General features: G+C 45.2%; 1 protein-coding gene across 3 annotated transcripts in view; it reads left to right on the forward strand.

Annotated features, from left to right (window-relative positions):
- Positions 1–24,886, forward strand: part of CFAP99 (cilia and flagella associated protein 99) — a 156,493-nt gene that overhangs the window by 38,936 nt on the left and 92,671 nt on the right. For all 3 annotated transcript variants that reach the window (XM_056554965.1, XM_056554963.1, XM_056554964.1), the window contains exons 4-7: positions 191–285; positions 14,988–15,100; positions 16,316–16,490; positions 21,935–22,015. In XM_056554965.1, the coding sequence (XP_056410940.1) occupies positions 191–285; positions 14,988–15,100; positions 16,316–16,490; positions 21,935–22,015 (464 nt within the window). The remainder of the gene's footprint in view (positions 1–190; positions 286–14,987; positions 15,101–16,315; positions 16,491–21,934; positions 22,016–24,886) is intronic.

Consider the following 24,886-nt stretch of genomic DNA (forward strand, 5'->3'; position numbering starts at 1 on the left):
TGTACTGCAGAAATGCCATATGAATGATGTATGGAAAAGGGAGTATACTTTTGTGATACTTTATTGAAGACGTCTTGAGATTCAGCTCATAACTATGATCTCCGGGTTACATTTATGTGTTTGTCTATAGCACTCTGACTGTATTATTATTTTCATTGCTGTTTTAATACTGTTGTTTTTTTTTTTCCAGTGATATGTTATTTTGTCATATTTAAGATTGAAGATCTTGGTCTTCAAACCTTTGGTAAAATTATTGGAGGCCAAGATTTCACCAAGATGAGCAAGGTAAAAATATACACACTATTTCGATAAACATTTTATTTAAAGATAAAAGTGTTAAAAAACCCTTTATACTTTATTCAGTAATATTAAAGGGGTTTTATTACATTTATGATGTAGATTTGCTTTATTTTTCTGGAAACAGCATCAAATCCCCTGCATAAATATAGATTTTACCCCTTAAAGGGGTACTCCGCCGATCAACGTTTGGAACAAACTGTTCCAAACGCTGGAGCCAGCGCCAGGAGCATGTGATGTCATACCCACCCCCTCATGATGTCACGCCCCATCCCCTCAATGCAAGTCTATGGGAGGGGGCGTGACGGACGTCACGCCCCCTCCCATAGACTTGCATTGAGGGGGCGGAGCGTGATGTCATGAGGGGGCGGGGCAATGATGTCATGCGCTCCTGGGGCCAGCTCCAGCGTTTGGAACAGTTTGTTCCCAATGCTGAGCAGCGAAGTACCCCTTTAATGATCTGCCACTGTCTTTTAATAGCTAGTGGTGCAGGTCCTCAGTCTACAGAGACGTCTTTTGGCATTGATGCAGTAGAGAGAGGTTTGTGGCTCTCGGTGCTCCCCTGCCCTATGAGAAGATTATTTTTCTATAGCAGCTACAGTCAGGATTGATGGAACCCTTTGATCGCTGCAGTCCCTGACTGTGACATGATCAGAGGGGACTTCCTCCTTCTATGGAGTCACTGAATATAAGACCCCAGGGCTGTCTGTTCAGAAAGCTTGCTGCTAGAGAATAGTTAAAGGGGTACTTCAGTAGGAAAAAAAATTTCTCATATCAACTGGCTCCAGAAAGTTAAACAGATTTGTAAATTACTTCTATTATAAAATCATAATCCTTCCAGTACTTTTCAGCTGCTGTATGCTCCAGAGGAAGATGAGTTGTTCTTTTCTGTCTGACCACAGTGCTCTCTGCTGACACCTCTGTCCATGTCAGGAACTGTCCAGAGTAGGAGCAAATCTCCATAGCAAACCTCTCCTCCTCCGCACAGTTCCTGATATGGACAGAGGTGTCAGCACTGTGGTCAGACTGAAAAGAACTACACAACTTCCTCTGGAGCCTACAGCAGCTGATAAGTACTCAAAGGATTAAGATTTTTTAATAGAAGTAATTTAAAAATCTGTTTAACTTTCTGGCATTAGTTAATTAAAAAAAATTTGTTTTCCACCGGAGTACCCCTTTAAGCTAGCTATGATCTTCAGAAAGTTCAGCCAACAGCTATCTCTCCCAATCCCCCTATACACATGCTTATGTCCCCAAGAACAGTAGAATTTGTCATGTTAAAATTCAACATGTCGTACCATTCCTTCCCCGAAGATCTGCGGTTTGGGCAAAGTTGGGAATATCCCGTGCACATTAGATGAATCCACCTAGATCAATGGATATGACCAGCTTAAAGAGTTACTACACGGGGTACCAAGGGGTACTCCGGTGGAAAACTTTTTATTTTTTTATTTTTTAAATCAACTGGTGCCTGAAAGTTAAACAGATTTGTAAATTACTTCAATTAAAAATTCTTAATCCTTCCAGTACTTATTAGCGGCTGTATACTACAGAGGAATTTTTTTTCTTTTGGGATTTCTTTTCTGTGACGAGCACAGTGCTCTCTGCTGACACCTCTGTCCATTTTAGGAACTGTCCACAGAAGAATATCTTTGCCATTGGGGATTTTCTCCTGCTCTTGACAGTTCCTGACATGGACAGAGTTGTCAGCACAGAGCACTGTGGTCGTGACAGATAATAAATCCCAAAAGAAAAGAATTTCCTCTGTAGTATACAGCCGCTAATAAGTACTGGAAGGATTAAGATTTTTATATAGAAGTCATTTACAAATCAGGTAAACTTTCTATCATTAGTTAATTTAATAAAATAAATAAATAAAGTTTTCTACCAAATAAAACATATCCCCAGAAGTTGCAAAACTACAACTCCCAGCATGCCCAGACAGCCAACGGCTGTCTGGGCATGCTGGGAGTTGTAGTTTTGCAATATCTGGAGGTCCATAGTTTGGAAAACCCCTGTACTATAGGAATAGTGGTATTGATAAGCTCTTGTTGTGTGCTCCAGCTCCTCACTATGTCACATAATAGCCTCTTGCAGTGCTCAGAGTTCACATGGAGCTGGAAATGTGTCGATCGTCAGTAAAGGCGAGGATTTTTTTTTATTGCACTCGATGTAGATGTAGACACAGAGCGAGCACCCACAGATGTTACTGCAGTAATAGGAGGAAAGATTGGTGTGCCAGGTGGGATGCGAACCCACTCACCAGTGATATCACACCCGGCACTACAGTCCCCACAGTAATGAACATATGCAGCTACAAATGAGCCACCTATAATTAGATTCCCCCGCCACCCCATAATAGCTGGAGCCTGCCAGGAACCAAGCGCCTGACGTCAGCGCAGAGATATCCACTGCCGTATGGAAACATATATGTGCCTGGAATTTATATGCGGCATCTGGAATGGAAGCTACACAATCACATTCTCAATAAATATTGTTGCCCGTGTCTATATCTTGTGTGTGTGTGTGTGTGTGTGTGTGTGTATATATATATATATATATATATATATATAGTGGGGCAAAGTAGTGTTTAGTCAGCCACCAATTGTGCAAGTTCTCCCATTTAAAAAGATGAGAGGCCTGTAATTTTCATCATAGGTATACCTCAACTATGAGAGACAGAATGGGGAGAAAGAATACAGGAAATCACATTGTAGGATTTTTAAATGATTTATTTGCAAATTATGGTGGAAAATAAGTATTTGGTCAATAAAAAAAAGTTCATCTCAGTAGTTGTCACGATGCCGGCTGGCAGGTAGTGGACCCTCTGTGCCAGAGAGGGATTGGCGTGGACCGTGCTAGTGGACCGGTTCTAAGCCACTACTGGTTTTCACCAGAGCCCGCCGCAAAGCGGGATGGTCTTGCTGCGGCGGTAGTGACCAGGTCGTATCCACTAGCAACGGCTCACCTCTCTGGCTGCTGAAGATAGGCGCGGTACAAGGGAGTAGGCAGAAGCAAGGTCGGACGTAGCAGAAGGTCGGGGCAGGCAGCAAGGATCGTAGTCAGGGGCAACGGCAGAAGGTCTGGAAACACTGGCAAGGGACACACAAGGAACGCTTTCACTGGCACTAAGGCAACAAGATCCGGCAAGGGAGTGCAAGGGAAGTGAGGTAATATAGGGAGTGCACAGGTGATAACTCTAATTGGAACCACTGCGCCAATCAGCGGCGCAGTGGCCCTTTAAATCGCAGAGACCCGGCGCGCGCGCGCCCTAGGGAGCGGGGCCGCGCGCGCCGGGACAGAACAGACGGGGAGCGAGTCAGGTAGGAGAGCCGGGGTGCGCATCGCGAGCGGGCGCTACCCGCATCGCGAATCGCATCCCGGCTAGCAGCAGGATCGCAGCGCCCCGGGTCAGAGGACGTGACCGGGGCGCTGCAGCGGAGGAGGTGAAGCGAGCGCTCCGGGGAGGAGCGGGAACCCGGAGCGCTCGGCGTAACAGTACCCCCCCCCTTGGGTCTCCCCCTCTTCTTGGAGCCTGAGAACCTGAGGAGCAGACTTTTGTCAAGGATGTTGTCCTCAGGTTCCCAGGATCTCTCTTCAGGACCACAACCCTCCCAGTCTACTAAAAAAAAATTTTTTCCTCTGACCTTTTTGGCAGCCAAAATCTCCTTGACCGAGAAGACGTCCGAGGAGCCGGAAACAGGAGTGGGAGGAACAGATTTGGGAGAAAAACGGTTGAGGATGAGTGGTTTGAGAAGAGAGACGTGAAAGGCATTAGGGATACGAAGAGAAGGAGGAAGAAGAAGTTTATAAGAGACAGGATTAATTTGACACAGAATTTTGAAAGGACCAAGATAGCGTGGTCCCAACTTGTAGCTAGGGACACGGAAGCGGACATATTTAGCGGAGAGCCATACCTTGTCTCCAGGGGAAAAAACGGGGGGAGCTCTTCTTTTCTTATCCGCGAACCTCTTCATGCGTGAAGAAGCCTGTAAGAGAGAATTTTGGGTCTCTCTCCATATAATGGAAAGGTCACGAGAAATTTCATCCACAGCGGGCAGACCAGAGGGCAAGGGGGTAGGGAGGGGGGGAAGAGGGTGACGGCCGTACACCACGAAAAATGGGGATTTGGAGGAAGATTCAGAGACCCTGAAGTTATACGAGAATTCGGCCCATGGAAGGAGATCTGCCCAGTCATCCTGGCGAGAGGAAACAAAATGTCGCAAATAATCACCCAGGATCTGGTTAATTCTTTCTACTTGTCCATTGGACTGGGGATGATATGCAGAGGAAAAATTTAATTTAATCTTGAGTTGTTTACAGAGAGCTCTCCAGAATTTAGACACGAATTGGACCCCTCTATCCGAGACAATCTGCGTAGGCAACCCGTGAAGACGAAAAATGTGTACAAAAAATTGTTTAGCCAACTGAGGCGCAGAAGGAAGACCAGGAAGAGGAATGAAATGTGCCATTTTGGAGAATCGATCAACGACCACCCAAATAACGGTGTTGCCACGGGAAGGGGGTAAATCAGTAATAAAATCCATACCAATCAGAGACCAAGGCTGTTCGGGGACAGGCAGAGGATGAAGAAAACCAGCGGGCTTCTGGCGAGGAGTCTTATCCCGGGCACAGATAGTGCAGGCTCGCACAAAGTCCCCAACATCCGTCTCCAGAGTTGGCCACCAATAGAAGCGGGAGATGAGTTGCACAGATTTCTTGATGCCCGCATGACCTGCGAGATGGGAGGAGTGACCCCATTTGAGGATTCCGAGGCGTTGGCGTGGAGAAACAAAGGTCTTTCCTGGAGGAGTCTGTCTGATGGAGGCAGGAGAAGTGGAGATCAGGCAGTCAGGTGGAATGATGTGTTGCGGAGGGAGATCAACTTCTGAGGCATCCGAGGAACGAGAGAGAGCATCGGCTCTAATGTTCTTATCGGCAGGACGAAAGTGGATCTCAAAATTAAATCGGGCAAAGAACAGAGACCACCGGGCCTGGCGAGGATTCAGCCGTTGGGCCGACTGGAGGTAGGAGAGGTTCTTGTGGTCGGTGTAGATAATAACAGGAAATCTTGATCCCTCCAGCAGATGCCTCCATTCCTCAAGTGCTAATTTAATGGCTAGAAGTTCTCGATCCCCGATGGAGTAGTTCCTCTCCGCTGGAGAGAAGGTCCTAGAGAAAAAACCACAAGTGACAGCATGCCCGGAAGGATTTTTTTGTAGAAGAACAGCTCCAGCTCCTACTGAGGAGGCATCAACCTCCAATAGGAAGGGTTTGGAAGGGTCAGGTCTGGAGAGCACGGGAGCCGAAGAAAAGGCAGACTTGAGTTGTTTAAAGGAGTCTTCTGCTTGAGGAGGCCAGGACTTGGGATCAGCATTTTTCTTGGTTAAAGCCACGATAGGAGCCACAATGGTAGAAAAATGTGGAATAAATTGCCTGTAATAATTGGCGAACCCCAAAAAGCGTTGGATAGCACGGAGTCCGGAGGGGCGTGGCCAATTTAAGACGGCAGAGAGTTTGTCTGGATCCATCTGTAGTCCCTGGCCAGAGACCAAATATCCTAGAAAAGGAAGAGATTGGCATTCAAACAGACATTTCTCAATTTTGGCATAGAGTTGGTTGTCACGAAGTCTCTGAAGAACCATACGGACATGCCGGCGGTGTTCCTCTAGATTGGCAGAAAAAATTAGGATATCGTCCAGATATACCACAACACAGGAGTATAATAGATCACGAAAAATTTCATTGACAAAGTCTTGGAAGACGGCAGGGGCATTGCACAGTCCAAAGGGCATGACCAGATACTCAAAGTGTCCATCTCTGGTGTTAAATGCCGTTTTCCACTCGTCCCCCTCTCTGATGCGGATGAGGTTATAGGCGCCTCTTAAGTCCAATTTAGTGAAGATGTGGGCACCTTGGAGGCGATCAAAGAGTTCAGAGATGAGGGGTAAGGGGTAGCGGTTCTTAACCGTGATTTTATTAAGACCGCGGTAGTCAATGCAAGGACGTAGGGAGCCATCTTTTTTGGAGACAAAGAAAAATCCGGCTCCGGCAGGAGAGGAGGATTTACGGATAAAGCCCCTTTTTAGATTCTCCTGGACGTATTCGGACATGGCAAGAGTCTCTGGGGCAGAGAGAGGATAAATTCTGCCCCGGGGTGGAGTAGTACCCGGGAGGAGGTCGATAGGGCAATCATAAGGCCTGTGAGGAGGTAGAGTCTCAGCTTGTTTTTTGCAGAAAACATCCGCGAAGTCCATATAGGCCTTGGGGAGACCGGTTACTGGAGGAACCACAGAGTTACGGCAAGGGTTACTGGGAACCGGTTTTAGACAGTTCTTGGAACAAGAGGACCCCCAACTCTTGATCTCCCCAGTGGACCAATCCAGGGTTGGGGAATGAAGTTGAAGCCAGGGAAGTCCAAGGAGAATCTCCGAGGTGCAATTGGGGAGGACCAAAAGTTCAATCCTCTCATGATGAGATCCGATGCTCATAAGAAGGGGCTCCGTGCGGAAACGTATGGTACAGTCCAATCTTTCATTATTTACACAATTGATGTAGAGGGGTCTGGCGAGACTGGTCACTGGGATGTTGAACCTGTTGACGAGAGAGGCCAAAATAAAATTTCCTGCAGAACCAGAGTCCAAGAAGGCCACTGTAGAGAAGGAGAAGGCAGAAGCAGACATCCGCACAGGCACAGTAAGACGTGGAGAAGCAGAGTAGACATCAAGGACTGTCTCACCTTTGTGCGGAGTCAGCGTACGTCTTTCCAGGCGGGGAGGACGGATAGGACAATCCCTCAGGAAGTGTTCGGTACTAGCACAGTACAGGCAGAGGTTCTCCATACGGCGTCGTGTCCTCTCTTGAGGTGTCAGGCGAGACCGGTCGACCTGCATAGCCTCCACGGCGGGAGGCACAGGAACAGATTGCAGGGGACCAGAGGAGAGAGGAGCCGAGGAGACGAAACGCCTCGTGCGAACAGAGTCCATATCTTGGCGGAGTTCCTGACGCCTTTCAGAAAAACGCATGTCAATGCGAGTGGCTAGGTGAATAAGTTCATGTAGATTAGCAGGAATTTCTCGTGCGGCCAGAACATCTTTAATGTTGCTGGATAGGCCTTTTTTGAAGGTCGCGCAGAGGGCCTCATTATTCCAGGACAATTCTGAAGCAAGTGTACGGAATTGTACGGCATACTCGCCAACGGAAGAATTACCCTGGACCAGGTTCAACAGGGCAGTCTCAGCAGAAGAGGCTCGGGCAGGTTCCTCAAAGACACTTCGGATTTCCGAGAAGAAGGAGTGTACTGAGGCAGTGACGGGGTCATTGCGGTCCCAGAGCGGTGTGGCCCATGACAGGGCTTTTCCGGACAGAAGACTGACTACGAACGCCACCTTAGACCTTTCAGTGGGAAACAGGTCCGACATCATCTCCAGATGCAGGGAACATTGGGAAAGGAAGCCACGGCAAAACTTAGAGTCCCCATCAAACTTATCCGGCAAGGATAAGCGTATCCCAGGAGCGGCCACTCGCTGCGGAGGAGGTGCAGGAGCTGGCGGAGGAGATGACTGCTGAAGCTGTGGTAGCAACTGTTGTAGCATAACGGTCAGTTGAGACAGCTGTTGGCCTTGTTGCGCAATCTGTTGTGACTGCTGGGCGACCACCGTGGTGAGGTCAGCGACAACTGGCAGAGGAACTTCAGCGGGATCCATGGCCGGATCTACTGTCACGATGCCGGCTGGCAGGTAGTGGACCCTCTGTGCCAGAGAGGGATTGGCGTGGACCGTGCTAGTGGACCGGTTCTAAGCCACTACTGGTTTTCACCAGAGCCCGCCGCAAAGCGGGATGGTCTTGCTGCGGCGGTAGTGACCAGGTCGTATCCACTAGCAACGGCTCACCTCTCTGGCTGCTGAAGATAGGCGCGGTACAAGGGAGTAGGCAGAAGCAAGGTCGGACGTAGCAGAAGGTCGGGGCAGGCAGCAAGGATCGTAGTCAGGGGCAACGGCAGAAGGTCTGGAAACACTGGCAAGGGACACACAAGGAACGCTTTCACTGGCACTAAGGCAACAAGATCCGGCAAGGGAGTGCAAGGGAAGTGAGGTAATATAGGGAGTGCACAGGTGATAACTCTAATTGGAACCACTGCGCCAATCAGCGGCGCAGTGGCCCTTTAAATCGCAGAGACCCGGCGCGCGCGCGCCCTAGGGAGCGGGGCCGCGCGCGCCGGGACAGAACAGACGGGGAGCGAGTCAGGTAGGAGAGCCGGGGTGCGCATCGCGAGCGGGCGCTACCCGCATCGCGAATCGCATCCCGGCTAGCAGCAGGATCGCAGCGCCCCGGGTCAGAGGACGTGACCGGGGCGCTGCAGCGGAGGAGGTGAAGCGAGCGCTCCGGGGAGGAGCGGGAACCCGGAGCGCTCGGCGTAACAGTAGTTTGTTATATACCCTTTGTTGGCAATGACAAGAGGTCAAACGTTTTCTGTAAGTCTTCACAAGGTTTTCACACACTGTTGCTGGTATTTTGGCCCATTCCTCAAGGCAGATCTCCTCTAGAGCAGTGATGTTTTGGGGCTGTCACTGGGCAGAACGGACTTTCAACTCCCTCCAAAGACTTTCTATGGGGTTGAGATCTGGAGACTGGCTAGGCCATTCCAGGACCTTGAAATTCTTCTTACGTAGCCACTCCTTTGTTGCCCGGGCGGTGTGTTTGGGATCATTGTCATGCTTACAGACCCAGCCACGTTTCATCTTCAATGCCCTTGCTGATGGAAGGAGGTTTTCACTCAAAATCTCACAATACATGGCCCCATTCATTCTTTCCTTTACACAGATCAGTCGTCCTGGTCCCTTCACTAAAAAACATCCCCAAAGCATGATGTTTCCACCCTCATGCTTCACAGTAGGTTTGGTGTCCTTTGGATGCAACTCAGCATTCTTTCTCCTCCAAACACAACAAGTTGAGTTTTTACCAAAAAGTTCTACTTTGGTTTCATCTGACCATCTGACCATTCTCCCAATCCTCTTCTGGATCATCCAAATGCTCTCTAGCAAACTTCAGATGGGCCCGGACATGTACTGGCTTAAGCAGGGGGACACGTCTGGCACTCCATGATTTGAGTCCCTGGTGGCGTAATGTGTTACTGATGGTAGCCTTTGATACTTTGGTCCCAGCTCTCTGCAGGTCATTCACTAGGTCCCACTTTGTGGTTCTGGGATACTTGCTCACCGTTCTTGTAATAATTTTGACACCACAGGGTGAGATCTTGCGTGGAGCCCCAGATCGAGGGAGATTAATCAGTGGTCTTGTATGTCTTCCATTTTCTAATAATTGCTCCCACAGTTGACTTCTTCACACAAAGCTGCTTGCCTATTGCAGATTCTGTCTTCCCAGCCTGGTGCAGGTCTATAATTTTGTTTCTGGTGACCTTCGACAGCTCTTTGGTCTTGACCATAGTGGAGTTTGGAGTGTGATTGAGGTTGTGGACAGGTGTCTTTTATACTGATAACAAGTTCAAACAGGAGCCATTAATACAGGTAACAAGTGGAGGACAGAGGAGACTCTTAAAGAAGTTGTTACAGGTCTGTGAGAGCCAGAAATTTTGCTTGTTTATAGGGACCAAATACTTATTTTACCGAGGAATTTACCAATTAATTCATTAGAAAACCTACAATGTGATTTCCTGTATTCTTTACCCCATTCTGTCTCTCATAGTTGAGGTATATCTATGATGAAAATGACAGACCTCTCTCATCTTTTTAAGTGGGACAACTTGCACAATTGGTGGCTGACTAAATACTTTTTTCCCCACTGTGTGTGTGTGTATATATATATATATATATATATATATATATATATATATACATTCATAAACATGTGTGTGTGTATATATACATACATATCTAGTCCTTTAGAGCATTAATGAGCTTGCTGTGTATCTTGATTTCCTATTTGCAAGGAATTTTACGTTGAAACATAGATTCGCCATCTATCAAGGTCCTTCATATTGCGTTAAGTGATATCTTAAGCAATATTAAAGAGTGCCTGTCAACACAAAAAGATTTTATATGTTGTAAATCTATATATATAAAACTCAGTGTGTGTGTGTGTATGTATATATGTGTGTATGTATGTATGTGTGTATGTATGTATGTATGTGTGTATGTATGTATGTATGTTCCACAAAAACGTCCAAACGGCTAAAGATATTAACATGAAACTTTGCACACATGTTACTTATATGTCAACAACAAACAAAGAATAGATAATTTAACCCTTACTCACCCCCATTTGCCAGGGGCGGGGCTTATGTTTAAAGTCCCATGCAAGTCAATGGGAAATATATGTTACTGCATAACTTCTAAACGGCTGGAGATATTTCGATAATACTTGGTCACATGTTACTTATATGTCCACTTAAAATATAGGATAGTTAATTTAACCCTTAACTACCCCCATTTGTGAGGGTCAGGTTTTTTTTTTAAAGTCCCATGCAAATCAATGGGAAATGTATGTTCCCATATAATTTTCATACAGCTGGAGCTATTTCATTACCTGGTACACATATTACGAGCCGGGATATGAGGACGGGATGGGAGGTCGGGATAGGAGGACGGGATATGAGGACGGGATATGAGGACGAGATATGAGGTCGGGATATGAGGTCGGGATAGGAGGTCGGGTAGGATGTCGGGATAGAAGGACAAGATAGGAGGACGGGATATGAGGACGGGATAGGAGGTGTGGATAGGAGGTTGGGATAGGAGGTCGAGATAGGAGGACGGGATAGGAGGTCAAGATAGGAGGTCGACATATGAGGACGGGAAAGGAGGTCGGGATAGGAGGTCTGGATAGGAGGTCAGGATAGGATTTCGAGATAGGAGGATGGGATAGGAGGTCGAGATATGAGGTCGGCATAGGAGGTCGGGATAGGAGGTCGGGATAGGAGGTCGGGATAGGAGGACGGGATAGGAGGACGGGATAGGAGGTCGAGATAGGAGGACGGGATAGGAGGTCGGGATAGGAGGACGGTATAGGAGGTCGAGATAGGAGGACGGGATGTGGGGTTGGGATATGAAAACAATATATGAGGACTGCATATGAAGTCAAAAGCTTCCTCCTTTGTTTATTTTCCTCCCCAAAAAGGATTAGGAAGGAAAAACCGGGCAATGCCGGGTACTCAGCTAGTATATATATATATAAAACTCAATGTGTGTGTGTGTTTGTGTGTGTGTATGTATGTATGTATGTTCCACAAAAACTTCCAAACAGCTAAAGATATTAACATGAAACTTGGCACACATGTTACTTATATGTCAACAACAAACATAGGATAGGTGATTTAACCCTTACTCACCCCCATTTGCCAGGGGCGGGGTTTATGTTTAAAGTCCCATACAAGTCAATGGGAAATATATGTTACTGCATAACTTCCAAATGGCTGGAGATATTTCCATAATACTTGGTCACATGTTACTTATATGTCCACTTAAAATATAGGATAGTTAATTTAACCCTTAACTACCCCCATTTGTGAGGGTCAGGGTTTTCATTTAAAGTCCCATGGAAATCAATGGGAAATGTATGTTCCCACATAACTTCCATACGGCTGGAGATATTTCAATACCTGGTACACATATTACGGGTCGGGATATGAGGACGGGATGGGAGGTCGGGATAGGAGGACGGCATAGGAGGATGGGATAGGAGGACGGGATATTAGGACGGGATAGGAGGACGGGATAGGAGGTCCAGATAGGAGGTCGAGATATGAGGACAGGATAGGAGGACGGGATATGAGGTGGGGATAGGAGGTCCAGATAGGAGGTCCAGATAGGAGGTCCAGATAGGAGGACGGGATAGGAGGACGGGAAAGGAGGTGGGGATTGGAGGTTGAGATAGGAGGATGGGATAGGAGGTCGAGATAGGAGGTCGAGAAAGGAGGACGGGAAAGAAGGACGGGATAGGAGGTCAAGATAGAAGGTCGGCATAGGAGCTCGAGATTGGAGGTCGGGATAGGAGGTCGAGATAAGGGACGGGATAGGAGGATGGGATAGGAGGTCGGGATATGGGGTTGGGATATGACAACAATATATGAGGACTGGATATGAAGTCAAAAGCTTCCTCCTTTTGTTTATTTTCCTCCCCAACAAGGATTAGGAAGGAAAAACCGGGCAACGCCGGGGACTCAGCTAGTTAATGTATAAATAACAAGTTCCTAAATGTGTCTTTAAAAAAAAATCTATATATTTTTTTCATTTGGGAAAACCCACCACTAGGGGGTCTCCCTATATGTCCTGGCCACTAGTCTGTTATTGATTTCGGCCTCATGCCGGCCTGGCATAAATCTGAAATCTCAGACTGCGGTCAGGACACGTGACGAGCACAGCGCTCTCCCGGCGGCAGCGAGCGCTGTGCCCGCAGCACAGTGGGGCGTGCTCCTGACATGGCCAGCCTCATCATCAGGCTCCTCCCCCTGAGCAGGAGAGCAGACGCGCGCTGGCCAAATGTCAGTGTAGCGCTGCCCTGCAAGAAGAGTGGATCGGGTCTGCCTCCCAATAATGCTGATCGGGGTCTTCTATTAGCCATACTGCTAAACTGCAAAACTGCTAGTAAGTTACAATGACTCAAAGTGTACATGGCCAAATAAGTTTATTATACATGGGCAAATTAGTTTATAGATTAGTCTTTCACAAACAGGGTGGCTCCAGCTGGTAATAGTAGTTTTGCTGCCATCCCTGCCGTGTGCTCAGCCGCTATGCACGCTCCCGAGAGGGATCGCAGCATAGAAGAAGGGCGGATGTGAGCCCTGGCAGGCATCAGATGACAATGCACCTGCTGGGCGACGCCCCTTCACCCAAGGCAGGAGACGGAGCTGCCGTACAGGGCTGAAAAAAGGTATTTATAGGGGGTTTTCAGTGAAAATAATTACAGGGATAGAGTTAGTGAGAATCAGGGACAGATGGGAGGGGGATTAGGGAGAGTTTAGATGATGATAGGTACTCTTTAAATGGGCACTGTCAGAATTAGATACTTTTTATATGATGTGCATTTTGGCAAAAACATGAACCTTTCTAATATACTCAATAAAAAAATGTTTCTCCTTTTTAAATAAGTCACGGCTTATAAAAAAAAGAGACCACTAGGTGTCCAGCTGCAGCATCATCTTTGTCCAAGCTGAAGCTCAGGCTGAGACAAAGTCCAGAAAGTGAGGGCAGAACTAGCACTCCTCTGTGCTCACTCCTGTCCTATCTATCAGACTCCTGAGGTGGGGGTTACTGAGCAGCCTTCAGCAATTGGATGAAGAGACACAGCACTGCACAGCAGACTCAGGGAGTAAGTGAATGCATGGTGAGTGAGGGCGGGCTCAGTGCTTGCCACGAACACTCCCTTTCCTTAGCTGGGGATGTCAGGATGAGTGAGGAGCAAATAGGAGGGATTTGTGAGCGGAATACAGAAGCTAGACACGTAAAAAAGACATGTCAAAAGTTGTAATCAGTAGGGGTCTGAGAAAGAGCTAGGAAAAGCATTATAATGGAGCAAAGTGCACAGCCTAAGTCTATGAAGCAAGCTAGGGAGTGAAGCATACAGCTGTGTGCTTCTTTCAGCTTGTTCTAATGATCAGTGGGGGTCTGAATACTCTGACATGTGACGTGTCAAAAGTTTTATTAAATGATAAGGGGTTACCCGGATATAAAAACAACTATTTGTTGCTGGGGACGACATGAAAATAAAAAAATACCGTTATCTACCTTGGTCCCCCGGGACAGGGGGTTGATAAATTTGGAGCACGTAAGCAAAACACAAAAGTCTCAGTTGAGACTTTTCTGTGACTTTTTAAAAGTGCTTACCACAGAAAGTTTCGTACTCCAGGTCAGACTTGAGACTTTTTTTAAGGGGTTTGCAACTTTTTTTGCCTACATGCGACATTCTCACATCATAGATTCCCAACCACTGCAAAGGGAAAACTGTAAATTGCTTAGGTAAGCCAGTTTGCAACTTTATGCGTACCCACAAAAGTCGCACAAAATGTGCGCACAAAAAGCTTTAAATACGTTGATAAATATCCTCCATAGTGTTTTGCCTGCCAATATTTTAGGCTCTGTTTTTAAAGGGGTACTCTGGACCTAATACATCTTATCCCCTATCCAAATAGGGGATAAGATGTCTGATCGCAGGGGTCCCGCCGCTGGGGACCACCGCAATCTGTCATTCAGCAACTACCTTTGCAAGCTCTCCGCAGTGCAGGAGGCTCCGAGTGTGCAGCGTGACGACCACGGGGGGGTGGAGTTGTGATGTCACGATACTCCGGCCCCATGGTCGGCACGCTGCACACTTGGAGCCTCCTGCGCTGCGGAGAGTTCGCAAAGGTGGGTGCTAAATGACAGAATGGGGACCCCCGTGATCAGACATCTTATCCCCTATCCTTTGGATAGGGGATAAGATGTATTGGGGCCGGAGTACCCCTTTAAGTTCCCTTTGGGTATACTTTTGGCAAAATAACAGTTTATTGATGTTGCAGTTTTTGCACAGTTTTCATTCTTGCAGTAATCCAGGTAATAAAGCACATTCATCTCACTGTGAATACACCTTTTTTAGTGATATCATCTAAATGAGATATTCAGGTTTTCTTCTAAAGCTTGCCATACACATGTTTAGTTTCTTGTCATGCTCTTACTGATGAGAACGCCTTTTTTCAGTTTCTTAGGTTTTTCTGTGATGTCCTGAATCTGAACACCTGGATAAAAGATGAATGGAGCCAGATATACGATTCAAATTATGTGAAGGAAAACTGGATTAATCCATTGCTAAAGTGAGTATTTTCCTATGGAAGGTATGGGTATAAAATCAAGGCCACAAGCTCCTCATCGGAGACCACTCCTTTCAGTATGTGGCCCCCACAGCAATCAGCCTGTCATCATGGTCCCAGCTGAATTTGCCATGGGAAGTTACAGCCAGCTAGGTATAAATTTAGTATTAAAGGGGTACTCCACACCCCTCATGATGTCATGCCACTCTCCCTCAATGCAAGTCTATGGGAGGGGGCGTGGCGGTACGAGGGGTGTAGTTGACCCCCGCAGCGCGCACACAGCGTTCGTAACTAAATGTTCCGAACGCTGGCCAGTGGAGTACCCCATTAAATCTCAGCCATTTAGATGAATGACTGTCCTTGTAATACAAGGAAAGCTTTATTCCTCTAAAATTGGAACTGTTCATACAGATTGGATTTCTATTCCCGGTTATAGAGGAGAAATATGTGGGGCACATGGTGGAGTCTCCCATCTATATGGGCGCTGCCGCAGGTCACTTTTACCTCCACGATATAGACTTTCTTAGTGTTTTGGAAGACTTTCACTGTGTAGTAAATACATTCTCAAAGCCGTGCCAACAAAACATAAAGGGACTATCAAAATAAGCAAGAGCAGAAGGTCCCGTGTGAGAATTCTTTATAAAAAGGCAAATATTTTATTTCTTCAAGTAAAAATAGCAACATCTAGGGGGCAATTGCTTTATGCATTTCGCTTACTACATGAGCTTAGTCATAGGCAGTCTATGACTAAGCTCTTGTAGTGAGCGAAACACGTCAGGCTATTGCTGTACTGGATGTTATTTATATAATTAATTTCACTTGAATGAATAAAATATTTGCCTTTTATAAAGAATTCTCGCACTGGGCCTTCTCCTTTTGCTTCTCTGGTACATGGTGGAGTGGCTCCTTTCATGCAAGTGAGGAAGAGTGCTGCAGGTGAGCGGGCTACATCAGTCATTGTGAGAACTTGTTGTAAAAATGGACTATATCTCTATAAAATTCTATTATGCACGAGAACAAGTGATATTCCTGAATGTATTGTGTGTATTACAAATGATTTTTCATAGTATTCCAGATGTTTCCATTTTCCATTTCATTGCTTCTCTAATGTTCCCCGAACCTCCCGTCTGTGAATGTATTTACTGCTCATGATTCATTTGTTACAGCCGACGCTTTATGTTGTATTCTGGAACCAATGTGTGTTTTTTGCTCCACTAGGTGGCAGCCCGAAGTTCTGAACTTAGTGGATGCTATTGAAAGTAAGATAGTGAGTGGTCCTAATGTAGTAAAAGGCTCAAAAGTGACGGAGGTGAAGGAGTTCAGTTTAACAAAGCCAAAGCCCAGAACCATACCGGTACCACAAAAAATACCCATCCAAAAGCCTCACCAACCGGTAAGTAGTCATCATCTGTGAGACATGGTCCAGGCATACAATTGTGATAATTTTTATGTTGTTTGTTTCTATTTGTTCTATCATTTATCTGGGACACAATGTTAACTTCCTAGTAACTCAGGAGAGGCATGATGGCATACTGCTAGGATATCCCACCACTGTGTAACTGATGGCCTGGCATTGGTCCAGTTGCTGGGACCCATGCAGATTGCGAGAGAAAAGGGTCACTTCATATGTCAGCTCAGCTGTGGATTTTCTGAGCAGCACTATGGTTTGACATGGACTATAATGTGCCGGTAATGCAATCTAGTGCTTGATGGGGGTTAAAGTTGTTGGACCACGACCAATTGGCATGTCGTATTAAAGGGGTACTCCGGTGGAAAAAAAAATAAAAAATTTTAAATCCACTGGTGCTAGAAAGTTCTATTAAAAAATCTTAATCCTTCCAGTACTTATTAGTGGCTGTATACTACAGAGGAAATGCTTTTCTTTTTGGATTTTTCTTCTGTCACGACCACAGTGCTCTCTGCTGACCTCTGCTGTCCATTTTAGGAACTGTCCAGAGCAGGAGAAAATCCCCATAGCAAACATATGCTGCTCTGGACAGTTCCCCAAAATAGACAGCAGAGGTCAGCAGAGAGCACTGTGGTCGTGACAGAAGAAAAATTCTGAGAAAATGGCCCTGATTTATCAAACTGTGGGAGAAAATATAGAGAGATTTTTCAACATGGACCAATCACAGTTCCGCTTTCTCTTTACCTCAGCTAGTTACCTGAGCTGTGATTGGTCGCTGTGGGAAAATCACTCAATTTTTTTCTCTCACACAGTTTGATAAATCTGAGCCAATCTCTTTAGGGTAGGATAACACATGCCGTATTTGCTGCTGCATATTTTCCTACTTATTGAAGTCAATGGGTTGGAAAATACGCAGCTGATTTTACTACCCAGTAACTTCAATGGGTAGGAAAATATGCAGCAGCAAATACACAGAAAAATATGGCACAGGTGAACCTAACCTTAAAGTACTGTAGTGCAATATAACTTATGCCCTATCCGAAGGCCCCACGATCTCCGGTACTGGGCCCCGGCAGTCTTCAGGAAGCACCGTGTCATCCCCAGCAGGAAGCTGCGGCAGACAAGCCCCTTGCATGTATCTCTATGGGATACATAGAGGGAGTGTGTCGGCCGCCGCGTCATGCAGGGATGGTACGCCCCCTTCCAAGCATACTGCCGCGGCCATGTATAGGAGTTCGCGGGGGGCTCCAGTGGTTGGACCCCCCGCGATCTATAACTTATCCCCTATCTTTCGGATAGGGGATAGGTTATATTGATACAGTAGAGCAAGATGGAAGACGCACTCACCACAATGTTGCTGGGACAGTGGTTAATCTTTATTGCAGAAGGCTTGCATAAAACATTCACCAGGTACAGAGATACACAGGGAGCTGTAGGTGGAAAAAGGCAGGGGGCGGCAATAAGTTATATTGCACTACAGTTCTCCTTTAAGGGTAGGGTCACAGGTAGCGTACACGCTGCGTATTTTGCTGCGTATGTCCTGCAGCTGATTTTGCTACCTATTGACTTCATTGGGTAGGAATATACGCAGCAAAATGCGCAGCGTATTCGCTTTGTGTGACCTTACCCTAAACAGATTTACCCACAAAAGACACTCATCTGCAGAAGTACAGCGCTCCATTCCTTTCGTCCACCCCATAGAGCTGAATGTAGCTACAGAACTGATTCAAGGGGGCACCGCACTCTTATTTTTATGACCGTTGGGGTCCATCATCCTCAGGGAAAACCCCTTTGAAAATAAATGTTAGGCTCAGTACAGTATTTTGCAATGTATACCTTATATGATTGGCTCTGATGAATATCACTGTAGAGCAGTGTATCCCAACCAGTGTGCCTCCAGCTGTTGCAAAACTACAACTTCCAGCATGCCCGGACAGCCGAAGGCTGTTTTGTGAGTTTTGCAAATCATAGTTTTGCAACAGCTGGAGGCACAATGGTTGGGAAACACTGCTGTAGAGGCATGGAGTGACACAGGGTACAATGTTAAAAAAATTATATTGTGTGATCTATATATATATATATATATATATATATATATATATATATATATGTTCTATAAAAAAAGAGAAGAATGTGGGAAAAACTGGCACTGAAAAGTGACTTTTAGTCACCGGCGGGTGCTCAACTTCAACAAGTTCAAACTCCAAAACCTTTCTTCATAAATTTCAAGAAAAAAGCGTCACACCAAAATGGCAAAAAAATGGTTTCTTTTATTCACCCATCAGGTACAATGCGACGTTTCAGCCTCACCATGAGGCCTTTCTCAAGCAATTCAGTAGTGTTACATCACTTCCTTATATATGGTAATCACCGATGACATCACAAAACTTCATTTACATCAATTAAAGGGGTATTCCAGGTGAAAACTTTTTTTTATATATCAACTGGCTCCAGAAAGTTAAACAGATTTGTAAATTACTTCTATTAAAAAATCTTAATCCTTCCAATAGTTATCAGCTTCTGAAGTTGAGTTGCTGTTTTCTGTCTAACTGCTTTCTGATGACTCGCGTCCTGGGAGCTGTGCAGCTCCTATGGGGATATTTTCCCCATCATGCAAGGGATATTCTCCCATCATGCACAGCTCCCGGGACGTGACATCATCATTGAGCAGTTAGACAGAAAACTTCAGAAGCTAATAACTATTGGAAGGATTAAGATTTTTTAATGGAAGTAATTTACAAATCTGTTTAACTTTCCGGAGCCAGTTGATATATAAAAATTTTTTGCCTGGAATACCCCTTTAAGTATAAAGATACAATAATATACAACATTTCACATAATCTATAATATATCCCTGTGTTATCTTATCCAGTGTCCTCTCACCCCATGTGTTCTGATCTTATTAATCACCATAAAGCCACAGATCAGTTATACAGTTGTGTTTACATATCATAAAGTAGGTGTCCTCTCACCTCCGTAACCATGCATTCAGGATCTGATTCGCTGTTCCACCATCACGTCTGTCGTTTGTAAACATTGTGGGGGGTATTTATCAAAGGATTTATGTGTTTTTTTTCCCCGTAACTTTGGCGCAACACTTTGGCGCAGTGTCTTTTTGTGCCAAAGTTTTGCGCATCTTCTCCACTGTCATTTTTACAACTTTCTCAAAATCACACGGTCCTGTGTGCGATTTTAACTTTAGTCAGTAATTCATCATTTGCGCCAATCGATCTTTGGCGCAATTTTGCGCCTTTAGGTTTTTTTGGGGGCGCAATTCACCGCCAAGAAATTTTGCACATGGAAAACACACATAGCAATGTCAGAAAATGTAAAGGCATCAAAATACATTAAAAAATCTTTTTTGTGAAAGCAGCGACACCTCCATGGCTGCTCAATACTATCCTGCGACATAGTTGTCTCTGAGGGACCTTCACCCTCCGTTGAGCCAGCATTGGACATGGCCGCACAGGTTCAGGAAAGGTAAGCACTAAAGCAGTGGTCTCCAACCTGCGTGCCTCCAGATGTTGCAAAACTACAACTCCCAGCATGCCCGGACAGCCAACGGCTGTCCGGGCATGCTGGGAATTGTAGTTTTGCAACATCTGGAGGTCCGAAGGTTGAAGACCACTGCACTAAAGTAACAAAAAAAAAAAAAAAATAACAACTACTCAAGTTGAAAATAAAATCCATTTCACATGGTGGCTATAAACCCCACAAAAGAAAATAATTCATGTCGCTTGCTGATAATACTGCAGGAGGGACTCCAATATGGCCGCTCTACAGGGTAAAATGCGCTGTCCTCTGTGGCGGTAAGTTCCATGTAAAAGGCGCTGTGAACAGCTGATTTCAACATTTGAACCAAAATTACTAACAACGTGCGCCAAATGATAAATTTGGTGCATGTCCACGAAAACCAAAGTGAAAAAAAAAAAAGGGGTAAAAATAACTGTCAACAGGCAAAATTGATAAATACTAGAGATGAGCGAACTTACAGTAAATTCGATTCGTCACGAACTTCTCGGCTCGGCAGTTGATGACTTATCCTGCATAAATTAGTTCAGCTTTCCGGTGCTCCCGTGCGCTGGAAAAGGTGGATACATTCCTAGGAGACTCTTTCCTAGGACTGTATCCACCTTTTCCAGCCCACCGGAGCACCTGAAGGCTGAACTAATTTATGCAGGAAAAGTCATCAACTGCCGAGCCGAGAAGTTCGTGACGAATCGAATTTACTGTAAGTTCGCTCATCTCTAATAAATACCCCCCTGTGTGAGCGCAGGTCCGGAAGTGCGCTCAACCTTCAGAGTGTGCCTCCCAGTCTGACGACACTTCTTATCCAGAATTCCATGAACATCCGGCCCATACGCATACGCTAGTTGTTACGCGAAGTCGCCATACTTCTCGAGGGCAAGTAGAATACCATGTGGGCATGCTTATTCATATTCTCAGTACCTCAGGGGCAGGAAACGATGCCCACACTTTGTTTCACAAGCCAAGTATATAGATGATTTGGTAACCACGATTCATCTATATACTTGGCTTGTGGAACATAGGGGGAGATTCATCAAAACCAGTGTAGAGGAAGAGTGGTGCAGTTGCCCATAGCAACCAATCAGATTTCTTCTTTCATTTTTAACAAGCCCTTTGAAAAATGAAAGAAGCAATCTGATTGGTTGCTATGGGCAACTGGGCAACCTTTACTCTGCGCAGGTTTTTGATAAATCTCCCCCATAGTGTGGGCATCGTTTCCAGTTATAAAGATGGCCCCTGAGGTACTGAGAATATGAATGAGCATGCCCACATGGTATTCTACTTGCCCTCGAGAAGTATGGCGACTTCGTGTAACAACCAGCGTATGTTCATGTGCCGGATGTTCACGGAAGTCTGGATGAGAAGTGTCGTCAGACTGGGGGGCGCGCTCCGAAGGTTGAGCGCACTTTCGGACCTGCGCCATTTTTTTTGCCATTTTGGAGTGACGCTTTTTTCTTGAAGTATATATGTTCTATAGATAATGCTTTGCAGATTATCATAATACACATCTTAGCTACCGCAGAACTTCATGTTGTAAAGCACGAAGAATTTCCATACTAATCAATCAGTAAATCATGATAGGCAGAAATCTTTCTTTTACACTTCTAAGAGGTTCTGCTGCATCTGAGGTGTCTGTGATAAGAAACAATGTCCCTCTCCTGTAAAGGAAAAAGAATATTGGAAGACACCCTGGACCTATTTGACCTGTATAAATGAATGTATAAGGACGTATTCTTACTCTTAATAAATTACAGTAGGGAACATTATCCCATAGAAAACAATGGTCTTTTTTGGTGATATCACATTGACCCTCCGGATGCCATGGAGAATAGGATCAGTAATTATATGAGTATTTACTGGTAAGGCCATTGTTGTAAATATTTGTCTTTTGTGTATTACAGGTCCCTGAGAGCACATATAAAAGTCCTAAAGAGCAAGAAGCTCTTCAAGGAAAGAAACTGAGAAATCGTCAGAAAGCGGAGGTATGTGCCAAAATAATCTTAATCTTTTCATATTCAGAACGTACTTGGGGGGGGCCTTTGGTTACTGGTTACACTCATGCTCTAGATCAGTGGTCCCCAAACTGTGGCCCTCCAGATGTTGCAAAACTACAATTCCCAGCATGCCTGGACAGCCGTTGGCTGTCCAGGCATGCTGGGAGTTGTAGTTTTATTTGACTTCTGCATCTAGGCCTGTGAACTAGGGGAAAGAAGGTAAGGAAGGGGGGTTTATACTGTAAGAGCAGCAGGACTCTGCCAAAGGAAGTGATGATGGGGAATTATTTTGAGGGGTGTCTCATGCCTTATAGGACGTCACAGAATCGGATCTATATGTGTAGACCCCCTTCTATTAGCTAGAGTGGAAAGAGCCTAACAATGAGCATCTTAATCTCTCTGGCCGACCCTGTATTGTACGGTTTTGCAGAGGTGTACCTAGTGCTCCTTGCATCCCTGGCAAGGGGCTGTATCAGCGCCTCCAACCCCTGCCAATAAAAAAAATAAATAAAAAATAGCAGTAATATACATACAGTTAAATCAGGTGACTCACAATTGACATCTTCTCCGATCGGAGTCGTTCACTCTCCCTTTTCTTCTCCATCCAGCCCCATATTATGAAGACTTCTCCTGCCCACCACCATACTCCACAGAATCTGCCAGACAAACATGTTAGGCTACTCATTCCAACACCTTTCCTACCTCTAAACAAACTTCCCATCTGTATTGCCCCACACATTAATAGTGCCCCCTCTTCTCTGTGCCCCCATATAGTAGCTAGGCCCAACTCTGTGCCCCCATATAGTAATTAGGACTCCTCTGTGCCCCCATATAGCAGCTAAACCCAAATCAGTGCACCCATATAATATTAGGCCCCCCCCCCCCAATTAATTATATACTGTACTTGACTACACGGCCGTGCCTACTGGGCACTACAAATGAAGTGAACGTCTGCCTGATATACCCTTGTCTTCTGTGGTGTGGCACGTGGGGATAGCTAGCTGCCTGCATGTATTATCAGTGGTGAAGAGTGGCTAGTGTATAGTAATAATGCCTGAATAATTGAGAGGATCCCCTAAATTTCCCTGTATGTAATAATGCCCCCTTGGTAAAGATGCCCCCATATCACCCTATATGTAATAATGCCTCTTTAGTATAGATATCCGACCATATTGTCCTTGTCCTAAACATATATTGTCTGCCATATTGTCCTTGGCCCTAAACATATATTGTCTGCCATATTGTCCTTGGCCCTAAGCATATATTATCTGCCATATTGTCCTTGGTCCTAAACATATATTGTCTGCCATATTGTCCTTGGCCCTAAACATATATTGTCTGTCATATTGTCCTTGGTCCTAAACATATATTGTCCGCCATATTGTCCTTGGTCCTAAACTTATATTGTCTGCCATATTGTCCTTGGTCCTAAACATATATTGTCTGCCATATTGTCCTTGGTCCTAAACATATATTGTCAGCCATATTGTCCTTGGTCCTAAACTTATATTGTCTGCCATATTGTCCTTGGTCCTAAACATATATTGTCTGCCATATTGTCCTTGGTCCTAAACATATATTGTCTGCCATATTGTCCTTGGTCCTAAACATATATTGTCAGCCATATTGTCCTTGGTCCTAAATATATATTGTCTGCCATATTGTCCTTGGTCCTAAATATATATTGTCTGCCATATTGTCCTTGGTCCTAAACATATATTGTCTGCCATATTGTCCTTGGTCCTAAACATATATTGTCTGCCATATTGTCCTTGGTCCTAAACTTATATTGTCTGCCATATTGTCCTTGGTCCTAAACATATATTGTCTGCCATATTGTCCTTGGTCCTAAACATATATTGTCTGCCATATTGTCCCTGGTCCTAAACATATATTGTCCACCATATTGTCCTTGGTCCTAAACATATATTGTCTGCCATATTGTCCTTGGTCCTAAACATATACTGTCCGCCATATTGTCCTCCCCCCTATATTATTCAAGTTATAATGTCCACTTTATAGGCTACATTAAAATAATAATAAGCAATAATTCTGACCTATCCATAGACAATGTACGGAGCTTCTGTGTCTTCATGTCTGCAGCCCAGGAGCTGCAAGACAGGATCCCCAGGCAGGTGTGATGACATCATATAATCGCTCCGGCTTCTGCAGGGATCCTGTTCGCGGGTCATAGACTCAGGCCTGCAGCATATGACACTGCATGGAGATGCAGGGATCTGGCCATTTTATTGTGGGGGCAAAACATAACTTAGGGGGGAAGCATACTTTTCTCATGAATCATTACCTGTCCGACTCAATACACCAGCTGAATCTCCTCCATGAAAACCAGTACCTACCTATTCTAGCCAATCAGAACCCTACTCCCTGTATTGAATAGGGGGAAAGAATGATGAAACAGCTGTCTACAGATGGGTGTTTCTAGCTTTAATAACATCCCTAGTCTTGTTGGGCTCTTTAATTTCCATTTTTTTTTTTTTATATAATGTTGATAATAACATTATGGGGGCCATTTATCAAGCCTCACCCAGCGCAAATACTCCACTGCCAGCAAACAGGCTTGCTGAATTTATGTAGAGGCGGACACCTCTACATAAATCCAGCGAGCCCGTGCGCCCATGATTAAATCTCTTTGTGTCTGGGCAAGCAGAGAATTTGACTGCAGTTTATGCTGGTTTGCCAGTGTAAACTGCTATAAATCTAGCGATGTGGGCAGGTATGCCCAATTACTCAAAACCACTGGACCACGCCCCTTTTGCAAGCTTGCTCAGAAATTGTGCGATTATTTGCAGTCTTTGCCAAACAGCAAAATAATCTCACATGATACATATCCCCTTTATG

Source organism: Hyla sarda, chromosome 1 (assembly GCF_029499605.1).
Source record: "Hyla sarda isolate aHylSar1 chromosome 1, aHylSar1.hap1, whole genome shotgun sequence".
Classification (NCBI taxonomy): domain Eukaryota; kingdom Metazoa; phylum Chordata; class Amphibia; order Anura; family Hylidae; genus Hyla; species Hyla sarda.